Below are 19,090 nucleotides of genomic sequence, written 5' to 3'. Positions count from 1 at the left end.
TTGTCACAGTGGGTCTCAAGTGTGGCTCTATCCAACAGCCAGTGAGGGGGAGCCCGAGCAGTTTCCCCCATCCACAGTGTCGGGAACCCACCTGTTGCTCAGGAGAGGTACCCCAATCCCAGCTCAGCTAAGATCAGGCAGAGATTTCTTAGTGCCATAAATGGAATTGCATCTCAGGGGTCCCCATTTCACTGTCAGGTTTGGTGACTTGCTAAGGCTCAAAGAATTCAGAAAGGGTCATGCTCACAATTTATTGGAGGCAAAGGACACAGATGAAGATCAACAAAGGGTAGAGACGCGTGGAGCCCAGAGAAGGCAGACATGAGCTTCCTGGTGTCCCCTCCCCGTGGAGGCACATGGACAGCGCCTACTTCTCTCAGCAACAGGGTGTGACGACAGGGTCCTGCCAACCAGGGAAGCCCACCCTGCCTTGGTGTCCAGGATTCTTCTTGGGGGCGGGTATGTAGACAGGCTGACCACCTACACAGCCGACCAAAATCTCTGACACCCCACACAAGAATGGAACACAGATATCCTTGGATAGCAGCAATCCTGATGCCTTTGATCCGTTTCCCGTAACACCCTTCTGTGTGAGCCTCAGGTTCAAGTGGACTTCAGTGAAACAATTCCATGGAGGGCCTGGAGAGGCAGGAGAATGGATGCTCGGCCCCCAGCTTCTCTTGCACTGACCTGATTCCAGGGTTTCCAGGAAACAGAACCGATTGGCGCAGGCCAGGTGCATAGCTCAGCGTCCCACACCATCACCCCCAGGGCTGCGGGCCCTGGATGAGCTGCATAACCTAGCCTTTGCCCACTTCCCACACTGCCAGGGGTCCTCTTAACAAAGCATTCACCCAGCCGGTGTCTGGAGCACACCTGAGCCAGTCTCCTTGGCTGGGGCGCCCGAGAAAATGCAGAATGCCCATTCTGAATACAGAATACAGTTAAATTTCAGATACATGACAAATCAAGTTTTCAGTATAAAAATAAGCCATGTAATATTTGGGGTACACTTATACTAACCAGAATTTCACTGTTTATCTGAAATTCAAATTAATTGAACTGTCCGGTTGGGTCTTTTGTTTTGTGTTAAATCTAGCAACCCCCCCACTCCCTCATTTCCTGCTCCTTCGTACCACTCCTGCCACAGGGGCCTCTGTGCTGCTCCTGAGACATACCCAGGCCTTTCCTACCTCCCAGTCATCTCCCGCTGTTCCCACTCTTCCGGTGCTAGCCCCGCTCTCAAATGTCCGCTCCAATGTCCTGTGGCTGCTGCAACCAATGACCACGCAAACGTGGTGTCTTTGACACAACAGAAATCTCTTTTCTCATAGTTCTAGAGGCCAGAAATCCAAAATCAAGATGTGGACAGGGTCATGCTCCCTCCAAAGTTTCCAGAGAAGAATTTTCTCTTTTGCGCCTTCTCGCTTCTGCCTGGTGATTCTTTGACTTGTGACCTCATCTCTCCAGTCCCTGCCGCCGTCTTCACATTGCCTCCGCCTCCACGTGTGTCTCTGTGTCATTGTTCCACACGGCACCCAGCCCCCTGACTGCATTGTCCTCATCGCACATTGTAACTGCTTTCTTACCCTTCCTGTCTTCCTCCCTCCCTCCTTTCCATCTGCAAAACATTTTCTACCTTATGTCCAGCTTTGTGCTGGGTCCTGGGACACCTTGAGCAGCCCAGATTAGGCAGTCCCAGCAATCTGGGAACGAACAGTTTTGTGATGACAAATAACGTGGCTGTTTTCTGTGAGCGTGTGGATCGCTGTGGTCAGCTGCCCCCCTCCCCGTGACCACAGGCTGGGTGACGATGTCTCTCTTGTTCTGCGCCATATTCCTTCCGTCTCCCTCATGGCAGGTGCTCGGAAAAATCTTTGTTGACTGAATGGAATGACTCTCGAGCTCCTCCAGGAATGAAAAGGACAATCCCATGCCTTCCGTTTCAGGGTTTGGAAGATCTGTGAGGATATTCTTGGCCGACTCACAGGGGGTTCATCGATTTATGGCCACTGACCTTGAACACGAGGACACGGTGGAGACAGCCGGTTTTGGTCCTGAGAACAACCTGATTATTACTGGGTCCCGGGATGCGCTCATTCAGGTGAGGGGTCGTCCTCACTCCACCTTTGGAACAGAAAGTATGATTCCTTAGGTGTCTCTTGGCTTCGAAATATAGAGACAAAAACTAGTGCAGGCAGAACAAGGTAGGTCATTGAGAGGATGTGGGGGAGGGATCCCACCAAAATGTTCACAAAGGATATAGCCTTCCCACCGAACTTGGAGGAAAATTCCCATTGAGCTCAAAGTTCTCAGGCTGTTGAGAGACACACGTAATAAAATGGCAGTTCTCAGAGCATCTAGGTGGCTCTGTCAGTTAAGCCTCTGACTCTTGATTTCGGCTCAGGTCATGGTCTCAGGGTCTTGAGATCGAGCCCCATGTGGGGCCCTATACTCAACAGAGTGTCTCTCCAAGGCTTCTCTCTCTCTTTCTCTGCCCCTCCCCACTGCCTCGTGCTCACATGTGCACACACTCACTCTCTCTCTCTCTCTAAAAAAAGAAGTAGCAGTTCTCCAACATTCTGGCCCTAGAATCTCTTCACATTCTTAAAGATTATTAAGGACCCCAAAGAGCTTTTTGTTCATGTGGGTTATAGCATTTGATTGATAAATTTTTAACACGTGATTTATTTTGGAATAGTTTTAGGATTTTCGGAAGCGTTGCCAAAAAAACAAAGAGAGGCCCCATATATGTGTACCTACTCTTTACCCAGCTTGCTTAATATTAGTACCTCATGCCACTCGAGCTCTATCAAAACTGAAAGATTTACATTAGGACAATGCTATTAACTGATTTCTAATTTCACCAGCTTTCCCTCCAATGTCCTTTTTTAATTTATTCCAGGATCCGATCTAGGATCCCCCGTTGCATTTGGTATTTATGGATAATTAACTATGTAAAAATTAGAAATGGGGAAATCCAAAAACACATACCTATCGATTCATGAACATTACATGTCAGTGTTTATGACAGACTTCTATGAATATAACTATAGTTTCTGAAACAAACAAAACAGCTCATGACAAGAGTGTCACTGTTGCACATTTGGACAAATCTCTTTCATGCCTGGCTTAGTGGAAGATAAATTGACTTCTCATATTTGATTCTGCATTCTCCTATTTGTTGTGATATCACATGTCCAGTAACTTCTGGAAAACTCCAGGACTCACTCATGAGGGGAAGAGAGTAGAAATGGCAGATAACATCTTAAATTAGTATGAAAACAGTTTCGCCTTTGCATGCCTTCCTGAAGATGCATAGAGGTAACTTCCAGGGGTTCCCTGGATCCTACTTTGAGAATTGCTGTGGTAGCAGATTGGTGAGGTGTGGGGAAGTTTGAGGGGCTGGTGAAGGCCCTCGAACTACTGCCCAAGACTCCACCTTAGCACAGATAGGCTTATGCCTATTTCTGAGCTAGGACAAGCAGAAGGAAGAAGTCAGCCCTGGCCATCTGCTGTCCATCCACAGGTGTGGAGTCTGTCGGAACAGGGAACCCTGCTGGACATTCTGGAAGGTGTCGGAGCCCCTGTGAGCCTGCTGGCCTGGGGTGGGGCCTTGGTGGCATCTGCTTCCCAGCAGTCCTCGTCTTTTAAAGTCTGGGATCTCACCTACCTTCAGAAGCCGAGGGCCTGCACCCCGTTCCTGGATCGTACCGGCCTCACAGCAGTGTCACACAATGGGGGCTACATTTACTTCCCCAAGATTGGGGACAAGAACAAAGTCACCATTTGGGACTCAGCGGAAGGTGGGTGAGATATAAGCCCGGTCGTTCATGCGGGGAAGAGGTAGAGCCCCTGCCTTGGTCTGCTTGGGCTACCAGAACCGAACACCATTGCTGGGGTGGTTTAAAAAATTGACATTTATTTCTCACAGTTCTGGAGGCTGGGAAGGCCAAGGCCAAGGCACTGGCAGCTTGATGTCTGGTGACAGCTGTCTTCCTGGTTTCAGATGGCCCCTTTTCTTCTTATGTCCTCACAGGAGCTCAGAGAAGGAAGCTAGCTCCCCAGTGCCTTGTATAAAGGTACTGATCCCGTCATGGGGACTCTGCCTCATGACCTCATCACCTCCCAACACCATCATATTAAAGCTTAGGATTTTGACATGTGAATATGGGGGGACATACTCAGTCCATAAGACCCCCCTAACTCCAGTCAGGTTGAACGTGATTAACAGAGATGAGGACTTGACTTTAAAAATTTTCCAGCACGTGGGTAACTGACCACCTGGTTGTCAATCTCTGCGTTAGTTCCAGTTTCCCGGAAACAGGGCACAGGATGGGGACATTTGCCCAAGGGGTATGGTGAGGGGAGCTCCTGGAGAAACCCAAGAGGGAGTGAGGGAAGCAGGCAGGGTCAGGGGAGGACTGAACAAGGAAATGTGCTCAGCCTGATCCCCGGGGGACCATTCTGGTTTGGGGACAGCTCCCCAAACATTTTGAGATGAGGGGCTCCCTTGCCCTGAGAGCAGTGGGCAGCCTTGGGGCTGGGTGCCCTGACTGGTATAGGGGATCAGGGCATATCACTGATGTGTCTGCTGTAATCTCCACGGGGTGACTGGAGGTACGGAAATTTCTTGTTAATGATAAAATACTGGGAGAAAAGAGATTCACTCTCACGTTCCTGTGTTCATGGGTTTGGCAGATCTTTGGTTAGTGCTGGCCGTGGAGCTGAGCTCTGGGGTTGGCTGTGAGCAAGATGGATGAGGTTACAACGTTGGAGGTGCCTACAACGCTAGGCACGGGGCAAAGCCGGGCACAGAGGTAGGGGTACAGTGGGGCGTGAGAGAGAAGGGTGCAGACTAAAGCCCATTTGTCTAATAGGGTTACAAGCTTGCACTCAAGAGTTCATACAGCCCACAAGGCCAAATGTTTAGTCTATGACCCTTTCCGGACGTTTATAAAGGGCTGGGATGAGAGGTCATGCATGTCCCTTTGTCCATCTGTCCCGATGGGGACCGGAAAGTCTCAGAAGGTGTTAGGCAGGGCGGTGAGGAGATGGGAGGACAGGAGTGGAGGCAGGGGAATTGCAGCGGAGAAGCTGGGGAGTACGGATCACGAAAGCAGTTTTAAAAATGCTTAAAGATAGGAAAACCGTGGCATGAGCCTCCCTCTGAGCTGTTCTTGATGTGGTCTTCTCTCCGTGGCAGGGGAGGAACAAGACGCCCTGGACACGTCCAATGAGGTCAGGTGTCTGGAGGTTGCCCAGCAGGCCAATCTCCTCTTCACCGGCCTCGTTTCGGGGGTGGTGCTGGTGTTCCCCCTGAACTCCAGACAGGATGTGATGTGCATCCCCCCTCCCGAGGCCCGGAAAGCCATCAACTGCATGGCCCTTAGTCAAGGCGAGGAGCGCCTGGCCATCGCCTATGACAGCATCGTCCTGGTGCTGGACATCAGCCCCGGGGATCCCTGTCCGGTCATCGACGGGCCAACCTACACCTTCTACACCCAGCTGCCTGAGACCATATCCAGCGTGGCCGTGCTGGCCGACTACCGCGTCATCTACGGCATGACCAACGGTGACCTCTTCCTTTACGAGTGTGCAAATTCCAAAGTGTTCCCTCTGGAGGCCCACGGGAGCCAGGTCACCTGCATGCAGGTCAGCCACAGGGAGCAGCTGGCAGTCAGCGGGTCCGAGGAAGCCCTGCTGTGTCTCTGGGACCTGCAGGCTTGCAAGTGGACATTCCAGATGAACTACACGGTGCGTGGCCCCCACACAGCATGATGCGAGGTCCCGGCATTAGGGAGCTGAGGACAGGCATCCTGGGTTAAGTGCACACCAAGGACCATCGCCTGGGGTCTGGGGCAGGGTGAGGCCAAGGAGAGACACTCCCCTTGGGGGCAGAGTTTAAGGGACACCAAAAGACTTAGCCATTAAGAGAGATGTGATTTTAATGCAATGTTTACCAAAATCTGAAGAAATGCAAAAAATTCCCAAAGAACAAAATACCATTTTTAAAAGATTTTATTTGTTTAGAGGGAGAAAGGGCAGGGAGGACGGGCAGAGAGAGAGGGAGAAGCAGGGAGCCCATCGACAATGATGCTAGGTTCTTTCCCAGGACCTTGAGATCAAGACCTGAGCTGAAGGCAGATTCTCAACCGACTGAATCACACAGGCGCACCCAAAATATAATTTTAAATAAAGACAGGATCAAGTCGTGCCTGGCACACCCCTGCTTCACCCTCCTTACCCTAATCCTGACTGCCATTCTTGAGTCCAGTGGTTTTGATTGCCTTGTCTGTGACAGGCCCCCTTCTAGCCATAGGCAGGGTCCATGCTGTCCCGCCTCTTAAAGCCACATTCTCAGAGGGGTCACAGTGTGAGCTCTGGGACGACGGGATCTTCTTGTGTTCTGCTTACTGAGGTGGCCCCCATCCCTAGGAGAGCTCCTGACATGTCCTCAGGGCTCCACAAATGTTTGTGAAATAAAAACAAAGCAGGACACCTGGGGGAGGGGCTCAGTCAGTTAAGAGGCTGCCTTCAGCTCAGGTCATGATCCCAAGATGATCCTAGGGTCCTGGGATCGGGCCCCACAGCCGGCTCCCTGCCCCTCTCCTCCACTTACGCTCTCCTTCTCTCTCTCTCTCAAATAAATAAATAAAATCTTTTGAAAAAATAAAAACAATAGAGCAAATACATGATGGGCTGTGGAGCAACAAGAACTTTGAGAAAAGGGCGAGGTAAACAGGGTAGAGGGGCAAGGGCTGCTACTTCGGAAGGTCAAATGAGTCTCGTAGCACCTGGCGGCTCATTCGGAAGAGCATGCGACTCTCGATCTCGGGGTCGGGAGTTCGAGCCCCATGTTGGGTGTAGAGATGATAAATAAATAAGCTTTAAAAGAAAAAAAGGAAGAAGAAGGTAAACTAAGTCTGGTGTAAGGGCTTTCTAGGCAGAAGGAACAGCCGCTATGAAGGAAGGCAGAAATAGGCAACTGACTCCTTAACCTAAGAAGTGTGCCAGAGTCCACACTGCCCATCTCACAAGGAGCTGGGATAGCTGTTTGTATCAGGAGAATCAGGGGCTGTCATAAATATATCCATATATTATATAAAAACACATATTAAAATATCATCCAAGAGTTTAATCTTCACAAAGACCTCATAAGGCTGGTGTTATTATTCCAGTTTTTCAACGTTTGGCACAAAGGCCGCACTTTTGGTTGCAAGATGTAAACATTATTCATAAACCTAAGGAGATGATCTTGTAACTGAGAGCAGAGAGTATATAGAGTTTCATCTTAAAAGGCCTTCATCCCATCTGACCTTTTTTTTAAAGAAGCCACTATAATACAGGGCTGTCAGTAAACTTCTATTTCATTGAGATGGGACATGTCACCATAGCAGTCAAACACACCTAGCTTTTTGTTTTTAGTCGTCATGTATTTGTTTATTTTTAAGCAGGCTCTGTGCCCAGCCTGGAGCCCAACGTGGGGCTCAAACTCACAGTCATGACTTTGACTGAGATCAAGACCTGAGCTGAGATCAAGAGTTGGAGGCTTAACTGACTGAGCCACCCGAGCACAGCCTCCCCCCATTTTTTTTTAAATGAACTTAATTGTGGAATGATTTTTAGATCTACAAAGAAGTCATAAAGATAGTACAGAGGTTCCCCTCACTTCCTCCTCACCCAGCTTCCCCGATGTTATCATCTTAGGTAACTCGAGCACATTTGTCAAAACCAAGAAATTACCTGGGGACTGGATTGTTAACTAAACTACCAACTTCACTGGGATCATACTTTTTTTTCAGTGCATTTCCTTTTCCTGGTCTAGGATCCAATCTAGGATGCATTTAGCATATAGCCTTTAACTAAAGACCATGATAGCTGATGCTTGTAGAATTGAGGTCACTTAGGAAATTAAATCCAATAATTCCTGCTCTCCAGGGCAAACTGTCTGCAAACCTCTTAGTCCAATCCCTATGCAAATGCGTTTTGGTCCTAGAGTCTTGGTGATGGAATATACCCATGTCTCCAGGGTTCCGTTGGCTCCATCCCCATGGGAGGCTTGCATGCCTGGCTTCTGACACAAATGCCTTTCAGTGGGTCCCCCTGGGTATCTCAGTTGCACTCCAGATCACATTGTCTTTTTCTACAGAATTCTTACTGTCGGGGAGTCCAGTGTCTCTGCTTCTCCATGGATGACAAGTATGTGTATGCGGGCTTGAAGGATCGTTCCATCATCGTCTGGAGTGTGCGAGACGGTGAGTCATTTTGCTTCAGGGGCAAGACTGAGCTTCGATCTGGAGAAGGAGGCCTTGTGGTGGGCTCTGGGTGTTGCAGAGCCCTACCCAGGCCTTTCCAAGCTGGGAGGGAGCTACCCAGAGAGAGGTGTCTGCAGGTCAAAGGGACAGGCCCCCCTGGAGCTACATCTCCTCTTCTAGACCCATGCTCTGCGTACCTGGAACCCTGAAACATTCTCCCCACCTGGGATGGTGTCCTCTTCAGGGCCCGGAGAGTCCTCTTCCCCAGGCTCATCCTCCCAAGGGTGGACTGTCCTCCCTAGTATGAGCATCCCTAGACTTGGGGGTTGGCCATGGGGTGATAAGCATGGAGTCTGGGTGCATGAGCTGGGTAGGTGGTCTGGATGCATATGTGTCAGGCCCTTAGGAGTGAAGGACACAGCTGGGTATGGGAAGAGAAGGAGGCCAAGCTGCTCAGAGCTGGGACTGGCTCTCCCACACCATTACATTCTATAATGGAACTGAAAAGCCTTACAATTCTCCAGCCAAGCATGACCTTCCAGGTGGTTCTGAAGGTACATCCATCAGTGAAGGATGATAGAGAAAATTTCACTTAATAGTTTATTAGCTAGATTTGCAACATTTACATATTGTGCCTTATAGGAAATGGGCCCCGATTCCTTCTCTTGCCCTAGGCTCTGTAAATGATAGGGACAGCTTGCTTAAGACCAACTGCTTTGAAAACCCCACATTTCTGGGTCTGCTCAATACTACCTTCAAGGCATATTAATAAGGGTGAACATTTTTGTGTATTGGGTACTGTCACTGAGCTATTTATTCTCTCGACAGTCAGCTCATTTTGCAGAGCAAAAATTGAGGCTCTGTGAGATGGGGTGACTTGCCCAAGGTCACACAATGAGTAACTGGTACCCAGTGGTTTGCAGCTGGTCTGCCTGGTCCCCATGGTCACCCTCGTCACTCTCCTACCTAGTCTCCTATAGAGAAAGGACCCCTTATGACACTGGAAGGGGGATAGGTGCCCAAGTGAAGATGCTGACATTCAGGGACATTAAGAGATTTGTCCAAGGTCACAAAGCAAGTGAGTGAATGAGTATCAGGTAGATTTGAATACATTGTAATAAAATACAGTGCAATCAAATAGATTGTAATCTACTATTTGATGGCAAAGATGTCTGGCAAAAAGTCACAGATGGTTCAGAAGCTGAGATCTGTGGACTGTGGCCTTAAACGCTCCTCCTCGGCTGCTTCACAATCTCTCCTGCTCCACTAATGATATTTACCGAGCTCACTCTGGGCTAAAACCAATACTAAAGCACGTGACATCTGTGACCTTTTCAAATCTTAGAATTCCCCTCTGCAGGTGGGTTTAGTTATCATCCCCATATTGCAGAGGAAGCAAGAGGGACTCCAAGAGTTTAGAATTTGTGTGTAAGGTAGTAAGGAGCATAGGAAGGATTTGACCCCATGCAGCCAACTCACCAGTGGGTGGATCGGATCTCTGTAGCCCCTACTTTCTCATTAGTGCCCTGCCCTCCACCCCCAAAAGGCACCCTGCTGGCTGTCCAGTTTGTCCATGCTGTGGTGAACAGGATCATCCCAACTTCCAATGGCTTCATCGCCCCCACTAGACACGGCTATCTCATCCGTGAGCGTTTCCAGTGCCCTTCGTCAAGAACATCACAGCAGGACCCTCTCAAGAACTTCAAGAAGGCAGTGTGGAAGGTCAAATCCAGACAGAGAGAAGAGCTGGCAGCTGCCGGAGCACTCCAGGACTCGAGATCAGCAAGTGCCCAGGGAAATGAATGCAAATCGAACAAACGCTCCCAAGTCTGCCTGCTAGTGTAGAACCCCCGAAAGTCATGGGACTCCAGTGAGTTAGCCCCATTCAATCTGGTTGATGCAAAGAGTATGTATGTGCTGATGTATATCTGGACCCAAAGCCCCAGATTATATAACTCAGACCCTGTTTCTCACCACCCTTCCATTCTTCTCTCCTTGTTGGCTGTAGTCAAAGACCAGCTACCCACAGGTTAACAACATGACAGCCAAGGTCAGTAGAAAAGAGACCTTCCCCCTTGCCAGCCCTCTGAACCAAAGTGCTGGCCCTGATTCTATGGGCCCCAGTGAGCTTCTGCACCTGTCTCTGGGAGAATGCAGTGCTGTGATAAGCCCGCCTGACCCAGTGCTCACCAGAGCTAAGGATGGAGTCAGTAGCACCCACCCAGATTGCCTGAGCATGGGAGAGGCTAAGACTGGGAGGGGACCTAGGGTGCTGGTACAAGGCAGTGGGAGGATGGAGCGATGTGAGACTGATCAAACCACAGATGTGGACCACAGAGCTTTATAATTTATAAAGCATCAGGTGCTATTTTCTGATCTCTATCATAGCCCATACTTCAGGGAGAGTGGGAGTGTCCATATCCGTTTTAGATGAGGAAACTGAGCCTTGGTAGGTAGCTGTGATTTGGTCAAGCCTCAGGTGCAAGAGCTCTGGGAAATGAGAACCAGGAGACATCCTGTCCCTATCCTGTTGGTCCACTTCCCTCTGATTTTAGTCTCAGAAGCATGACCATTCCATAGGTGACAAGTCCAATGTCCATGGGGCCAGCAAGTAATCTAGGTTCTCTGCACCTGGGGGAACAGCGGAGAATAATGGAGACCCTGGGCCATGTGGAGGATGTGTGCTCTGCCCTGGGTGGATATGGGCACCCCGACTCCACCTCAGAATGGCCATGGGGAGAAGCGGCAAGAGCCACCTATTGTTGTAAGCAAAGCCGGAAACCCAGACTGTTATGCAAAATGTTCCCACTTTTAGAAGTTGGCGATTGTCTCAAATTTACATCCACAGGCACATTTAGCCTGTGTGTCTCTAGTTCAGGAGGCAACTTCATGACCCAAGCCAGCGTGAAAACAAGAAATCTATTTTAGTTCTTCTATCCCTACTCCCTGGCTCCCAAACTTTGAGGATAAAGATGGTCTTTTATCTAAAAAACTGGAGGCTCTCGGAAGTGGACAGAAAAAGTCACCAACATCTCTTTGCTGAGCTTTTCGACCATCTCTACTCTCCCCAAGTTCAACAGAGAAACTGAGTCTGTTTCACTGAAATGGATCTTTCTTCTTTGCCCGTAGCCTTCCAAAAGCCCCCCCTTGCTTCTGGGGCTTTCACCATAAAGATAGGAAAGTCCAAACTTCAAGGTGCTATTCCCTCTCCCCTCTGTTGGCTTCCAGACAGTTTTAGAAAAACAACCTTAGAAACAGAGACTTCGAAGCGAGGTGTGACCCTATTGACTTCTTCAGTCATTCCCCAAACTAGGGTTCCCAGGGAGGATTTGGCAGTTCTGCAGATGTTAGCATCAAATTCCATTTTGAAAAAATATTTTAAACTGTAATTTTAAAATGCATGGCCAGCTGGATAAGGCAGCGGGTTTTAGGATGCTGGACTAACTTAGGATTCTCCTGCCATCTTCGTTTAACTGAGATTTTGATGGGAGCCCTTGAGGAAAGCTACTCTTTGGGACCACTTCTCAGTGAAATGGGGGCTTTGCCCAATGCAGAAATAAAGTGGACATTGTGACAGAGTAAGATTTCAGCCAAAACTTCGGGTTTAAAATGTGTGTGTCCATCTCAACAGCCTCAGTGAGAATCCATGGCTTGTAGTAAATACTACTTTGAACGGAGAAGTTTTACTAATAAAATGCAACTCTGAATTGTTCTGTTGGAGTTTTTTGCAGCGAGCTCTCATTTGAGAAAGAAGTTGGGTTGCTAAGAATGTTTGACAAGCTCTGTACTTTAAGGAGTGACTTAGCTGGAAGTCCTCCAGCCATGGCGGGGCCAGGATGAAAGCAAGATTATCAAAATCCCCACCTCACTCTCCTACACAAAGCAGGACCTTGTCATGGAGCATCCAAACTGGGATGCTTTTGAGAGGAAAAGGTGGGACTTTAAAAGATTACTCCTGGGGCACCTGGGTGGCTCGATGGGTTAAAGCCTCTGCCTTCCGCTCAGGTCATGATCCCAGGGTCCTGGGATCGAGCCCCACATCGGGCTCTCTGCTCATCGGGGAGCCTGCTTCCCCCTTTCTCTCTGCCTGCCTCTCTGCCTACTTGTAATCTCTGTCTGTCAAATAAATAAATAGAATCTTAAAAAAAAAAAGATTACTCCTGACAGCTGAAAAAAAAAATTGGACAGTCCTGAGATGAGTGGAATATACACCCTTCTAGTTGCAGTTTTTTATGAGATCCCAGAGACTTTTTAAAATTGAGATATAATTAACATATAACACTGTATCAGTTTCTGGTATATGACAGAAAGATTTAATATTTGCATATATTGCAAAACAATCACCACAATAAATTTAGTTAACATCCAGCACCACACATAGTTACACTTTTTTTTTCCTGTGATGACAAATTTTTTTTTAAGATTTTAAGTTTTATTTATTTTTTTTAAAGATTTATTGATTTAGGTAATCACTACACCCAACATGGGTCTCAAACTCATGACCCGGAGATCAAGAGTCACATGCTTCACCCACTGAGCCAGCCGGCTGCCCCTCGTGATGAGAACTTTTAAGATCTATTCTTAGTGACTTTCAAATATAACTTACAGTATTACTAACCACACTCACCATGCTGGACATGACATCTCCAGGACTTACTTGTCTTGTAACTGGATTTTTCTTATAACTTTTGACCACCTTCACCCATTTTTCCCACCAACGCTATTCCCCTGCCTCTGGTAACCACCACCCCCCCATCTGTTTTCTGCATCTTTAAGTTTGGGGCTTATTTCTAAAATTTTAAGTTTAAATTTATTTTTTAAATTTTACTTTATTTTAAAAGTCTACAGACTTTTTATTTACTCATTTATCCCAACGTGAAAATGTTCAAACCTACCACCAAGTTGCAATGAGGACAATGAACGCACATTTATTTACTCACCATCAAGACTGAACAATTGCCTGATCACTGTCAATCTTCCGCTAAAACATTTCAAAGAGCCAGGACTGGGTGAGAATACTGAGGCACTCATCTCAGGCACAAAGCTTTTTTTTTTCTTTTTGTGTGAAAGAAAGAGAGTGCACGCGAGGGCTGGGGGGAGGGACAGAGGGAGAAAAGGAAAATACCAAGCAGGTTTCACACTCCGAGAGGAGCCCAACACGTCTCGATCCCATGAGCCTGAGATCATGACCTGAGCTGAAATCAAGAGTCAGACGCCTAACCAACTGAGCCACCCAGGTGCCCCTCAGGCACGGGCTTTAAGGGTATAGCAATCAAAGTAAGTAATATTTTATTACTATTCTAAGAAAAACTCAAAATGGATAAAAAAATGCATACTGAACAAAATATCAACATTTTAAATTAAAGATGGGATCTGACCCTGCACTTGAGTGAACTGGCCTCACTTGCCTCATCCTCATTTTGACTCTGGTGATGTCAAGACTCCTCACCGCCAAAATACATCGGGAGACGGCTTTTCAGGAATAAAGTTATTCTTGAACGTAACCGCACACCTATGAAAACAATACATGAATGAATACAATGAAAACAGTTGTTACTTCATATTTAATATCTTTCAGTAGGCATCCCTAATTTTCCTGCTCAGCCCTAAAACATCTTTCGTAGCTATTTTTTTTTTCAAACTAGGATCCAATCAAGATTTGTTCACGGGTGGCACATAGTTGTTTTGTTCTTTTAGTCTCTTGCATTCTAGAGCAGGCTTGCCACCTGCTTTTGTAAATAAAGTTTTATTGGAACATGGCCACACCCATTCATTTACATACAGCCTAGGGCAGCTTTCATTAGCGACAGGGAATGTACGGTTCCAAAAGCCAATACAGCCCTTTACAGGAAAGTGTGATGATTGTGATCTTAAGGCTTGATTAGATTCAAGGTAAACCTTTTTATTCTTTTTAAGATTTTACTTATTTATTTGACAGATCACAGCAGGTGGCAGGGGTGCGGGGGGGCGGGGGGGGGGGGGAACAGACTCCCTGCTGAGCAGAGAGCCAGATTTGGGCTCAAGCCCAGGACCCTGAGATCATGACCTGAGCCAAAGGCAGAGGCTTAACCCACTGAGCCACCCAGGTGCCCCAAGGTAAAATGTTTTTTAACAGAATTTTTTTTTATTTTTTTAAATTTTTTAAAAAATTTATTTGACAGAGACCACAAGTAGGCAGAGAGGCAGGCAGAGAGAGAGGAAGGAAAGCAGGCTCCCCGCTGAGCAGAGAGCCAGATGTGGGGCTCGATCCCAGGACCCTGGGATCATGACCCGAGCCGAAAGCAGAGGCTTTAACCTCCTGAGCCATGCAGGCGCCTCTAACAGATTTTTTTTTTCAAGAAAGATAAGGCAGGAGGAAATCTTTTTTTTTTTTTTTTTTTTTAAGATTTTTTGTTATTTATTTGTCAGAGAGAGAGAAAGCGGAGCACAAGCAGGGAGAGCAGCACAGAGAGGAGCAGGCTCCCTGCTGAGCAAGGAGCCCCATGTGATGTGGGGCTCAATCCAGGACCCTGAGATCACGACCTGAGCTGAAAGCAGAGGCTTAGCCAAGTCATCCAGGAGTCCCAACAGATTTTTTTTTTTAAGACTTTATTTATCTACAGGGGGTGGGGGGAAGAGAGCGTGCATGCATACATGCACACACAAATGGGGGGACGGACAAGCAGACTCCCGGCTGAGCAAGGAGCCCTATGGTGGGGGGGTTCCATCCCAGGACCCCAAGATCATGACCTGAGCTAAAGGCAGACAATGGACTGAGACACCCAGGTGTCCCTAACAGAATTTTTAAAGCAGTTTTAGCTTCACAACAAAATTGAGTGAAAGGCACAGAGATTTCCCATACACCCCATGCTCCAAATTATGCACAGTTCCCCTTTACTATCAGGTTGTACCTTAGTTACACTTGATAAATCTACATTGATACATCTGTTAAAAAAGAAACAGCTGGGGCGCCTGGGTGGCTCAGTGGGTTAAGCCTCTGCCTTCGGCTCAGGTCATGATCTCAGGGTCCTGGGATCGAGCCCCGCGTTGGACTCTCTGCTCAGCAGGGAGCCTGCTTCCCCCCCCCCCCCCGTCTCTGCCTGCTGCTCTGCCTACTTGTGATTTCTCTCTCTGTGTCAAATAAATAAATAAAATCTTTTAAAAAAAGAAAAGAAACAGCTGGCCTAGAATAGTCACTTGTGCTAAGCTCCACATCAGCAAACCAACACTTAATACCTAATTTAATAGCTCTTCCGAGGACTGGAATCTTAACCAGTTGGTCTGGAATTTGCTGGTCAGCCCTAATGAGGTAATCCACCTGATGGAGCCCCTCCAGCCCCCAAAGAAAGATAAGATCATCTGTTTTTTCTTGCCCTGTTCTGTCTGTAAAATCTTTCCATTTTTTACTGCTCCTTGGCGCTCGTCTCTGTTTGCTAGACGGGATACTGCCCAATTTGTGAATCACTGAATGAAGTCAACTCGATCTTTAAATTTACTCGGTTGAATTTTGTTTTTTAACACATCATAATCACAAGGTAAACATTTTTGGCAAGACGACTTCAAAAAGGATTAGGTAGACATTTTTACAAAACGAAGTACCGCTCATTTAGCAGCTGCGAATGATAACTCACAGTTTCTGTGGGTTGCAAGTCCAAGCTCACTGTGGCTGGGATTTTTGCTCAAGATCTCACCAGCCGGGCTGGGATCTCACTGAGTGGCTCATAGCCCTCCTCCATGCTTGTTCAGGTTGTTGGCAGCCCTGAGCTCCTCATTGCTACAAGACTGTGGACCTCAGCTCCTAAAGGCTGCTCCTGTCCACAGGCATGCACGACATAGCTAGTTCCTCATTTAAGGCCAGCAGGATCGCACCTCTCTGCTGTTTCCAGGCTCTGACCTCCAGATTGTCTTTCAAATGATGTTCCTGATTAGGTCAGGCCCACCCAAAAGAATCTCCTCTCTGGTGAACTCAAAATCAACCCAAGGGGACCTTAAGCCCACTTGCAAAATTCCTTCACCTTTGCCGCATGATGTGACTTAGTTGCAAAAGTGAAATCCATTATACTCACAGGTCCTGCCCCTACTCTAGGAGGGCAGGGTAGGAAGGGTACACATACCAGAGGTGAGAATCTCGGGCCCTGCTTTATAATTCTGCCACAACACGTGATTCTGGATTTTAGAGATTTTGGTCATGAAGTTTGCCATCTGTAAAGACTCAGATTAGTTCAAAGTAGGATCCTTTGATCTTGTCTTTCTAACCTTGCTAGAACACTATCCAAAGAAAGACCTACCTATGAATCTTACCACAGTGTTATCAAGCTTGTGAAATGATGGGAAATGTGTGTTGGTCCATCTAAACTGCCAGCTTTAGGGGTGCCTGGGTGGCTCAGTCGTTAAGGGTCTGCCTTTGGCTCAGGTCATGATCTCAGGGTCCTGGGATCGAGCCCCTCATCGGGCTCCTGCTCAGTGGGGAGCCTGCTTCTCCCTCTCCCACTCCCCTTGCTTGTGTTCCCTCTCTTGCTGTGTCCCTCTCTGTCAAATAAACAAACAAAAAAATCTTTAAACCGTCAACTTTAAGGTTGTTAATTTTGTCCGTGTAGATGAAAACAGTAAAGGTAAGAAACTCAACATTTTTTATGCTTTATAAAAATAAGGGTGAAAGATTTTTTATACTACTCTCCACACGTTGAATACACACACACACACACACACATGTGCACACACACACACACAGGCACGCACATGTGCACACACACCCAAGGTAGAAGAGCCTTGAGGTTTCCTGTTCTCCAAATGAGTGAGAGCTTCCTCAGACCGCATGAGATCCGTAAAAAGAATGGAAACCTACAAGTGATCCTTGAAATGCAAACAGACCCATACTCCTTGCAGGCGCGGAGGCACGGAGTGAGGACCCCACAGTGTGTCAAAAGCCCACACGTGCAGTTGGCTCTCCGGGACAGTGACTAACAGATTGTCTGGAGGCGCTGGTGTGAGAGTGACAGTCCAGACATCTGGTGGCCTCAAGGGGTTCAGGCCACCCTAGCTGATGTTCATACAGGAATGCGCTGAAACTGAGCTGAATCCCTTTCTGGGCTGGGAGCCACGAATCCTGGAGGCTTTCTTCCTCCTCACCCCCCCCCCATCTACCCACCACCACATTCTCTCTGCTTTACCTTCTGATTATTGCTCCCTTCCTCCCCCCTTCTCGCCACCTCCACTGCCCCCCTCCTGGTCTCAGCCATCATCGTCCTTCTAAATGATGAAACAGCCTCCCTGCACCCTCCCTGGCCCCCCTCCAATCGCTTCCCAGCAGAGTAGCCGGAGCATTTGCTTCCAAATTCAAAGCTGCTCAAACAGCAACTCGGAGAAAACCCACGCGCGGTTTCTACCGGTGCTAAATGCCAAGACCAAAATTTTTAACTCAGCCCATAAGGATGAGTGGTCTGCCTCTTCTGGCCTTGGCACCCTTACTCTGCACCTCCCTGTCCCCACTGCCAACCCTGGACTCTTCTGCCGTCCCACAACTCTGGTAGTCTCTGTCTTGCTCTTTCTAAGTTCAAGTGCACTTGTGATTTCTGTCTGTCAAATAAACAAAATCTTTTTTTTTTAATTTATTTATTTGAGAGAGAGAGAGAGAGAGAGAGAGCACAAGCAGGAGGTACAAGGAGAGGGAGAGAGGATCTCACTTAAACTGCGAGCTGAGTGTGGAGCCCAATGTGAGGTGCGATCTCACGACCCTGAGTTCACGACCTGAGTAAAAACCAAGAATAGACTTTTTTTTTTAAGATTTTATTTATTTATTTGACAGAGAGAGAAATCACAAGTAGGCAGAGAGGCAGGCAGAGAGAGAGAGAAGAAAGCAGGCTCCCCGCTGAGCAGAGAGCCCAACGCAGGGCTCGAACCCAGGACCCTGAGATCATGACCTGAGCCAAAGGTAGAGGCTTAACCCACTGAGCCACCCAGGTGCCCCAAAACCAAGAATAGTCTTAACCAACCGAGCTACCCAGATGCCTGAATTTGGGAGGGACTTTGTAACAGCCACTATGGAAAGACTACCATGGAAATTCGACTTCTGAGGCTGGATCAGGACAATGACCCAGGTTCTCTCAGGACAGTCGTTCTTAGAACTCAGCTGCCACAATGCTCAGGCTGAAAAGGGAAAGGAAGGGACTTCAGGTAGGGAAAGACTAAGGGTCCCAATTAGGTTCTGAGGGTGTTTCAGGTATCCAGACACTGGGACAGAACAAAAATAGAGATAAGGAAGAAAAACCAGAACCCTTATCTCAACTGCTAGGGGTAACATGTTTTTCTAGTAATTACACTGTAACCACAGAAAATAGAAATTAACCAGGAAAAATGATCAGGCCTCAAAGGAGACGTTAACAATGAAGATTAACCAGACCTAGGAAAATAGATCTATAGATCCCAGATGTCATAAGAAACAAAGACTCTCATACAATGTATAAGTGTCATGTCTGGTTCCAGACCCACTGACATAACTAACCAGTGGCAAGTTTCCTGGTCGAGTCCTAATAAAAGGCCAGAGATGAAAAGCCCTCACTGGCAACACTACCGGGACCCCTCTCGCTCTTGAGAGCTTTTTCTGTATCTTTGCTTCATAAAACTCGATTGCTTTGCTCACCCTCCTTTGTCAGCGAGACTCATTCTTCAACTCCGTGAGACAAGAACCTCACTCTCCTGCTACAAGGCTGCATGTGGTGCCTGCAGGGAGGTATTCCTGGGAACAGCCGTGGTGTGGGTTTCAATCTACAACCAGCAGCAACTGACAAGATGTGTGAAGGAGCAAACCCTCAGAAGATTCCAGCCCCAGCCTTCCAACTACCCAGCGACCAGAG

At 47.7% G+C, this 19,090-nt stretch overlaps 1 protein-coding gene across 2 annotated transcripts in view; it reads left to right on the top strand.

Moving 5' to 3' along the window:
- Positions 1–11,965, top strand: part of NWD1 (NACHT and WD repeat domain containing 1) — a 61,681-nt gene extending 49,716 nt beyond the window's left edge. For both annotated transcript variants that reach the window (XM_047698685.1, XM_047698677.1), the window contains 5 exons: positions 1,950–2,104; positions 3,530–3,806; positions 5,207–5,757; positions 8,153–8,258; positions 9,805–11,965. In XM_047698685.1, coding sequence (XP_047554641.1) covers positions 1,950–2,104; positions 3,530–3,806; positions 5,207–5,757; positions 8,153–8,258; positions 9,805–10,103 — 1,388 coding nt within the window. In that variant the 3' untranslated portion in view covers positions 10,104–11,965. The remainder of the gene's footprint in view (positions 1–1,949; positions 2,105–3,529; positions 3,807–5,206; positions 5,758–8,152; positions 8,259–9,804) is intronic.
- The last annotated feature ends 7,125 nt before the right edge of the window (positions 11,966–19,090 follow it).

This window comes from Lutra lutra, chromosome 1 (assembly GCF_902655055.1).
Source record: "Lutra lutra chromosome 1, mLutLut1.2, whole genome shotgun sequence".
NCBI lineage: Eukaryota > Metazoa > Chordata > Mammalia > Carnivora > Mustelidae > Lutra > Lutra lutra.
This window is presented reverse-complemented; position numbering and strand designations above follow the sequence as displayed.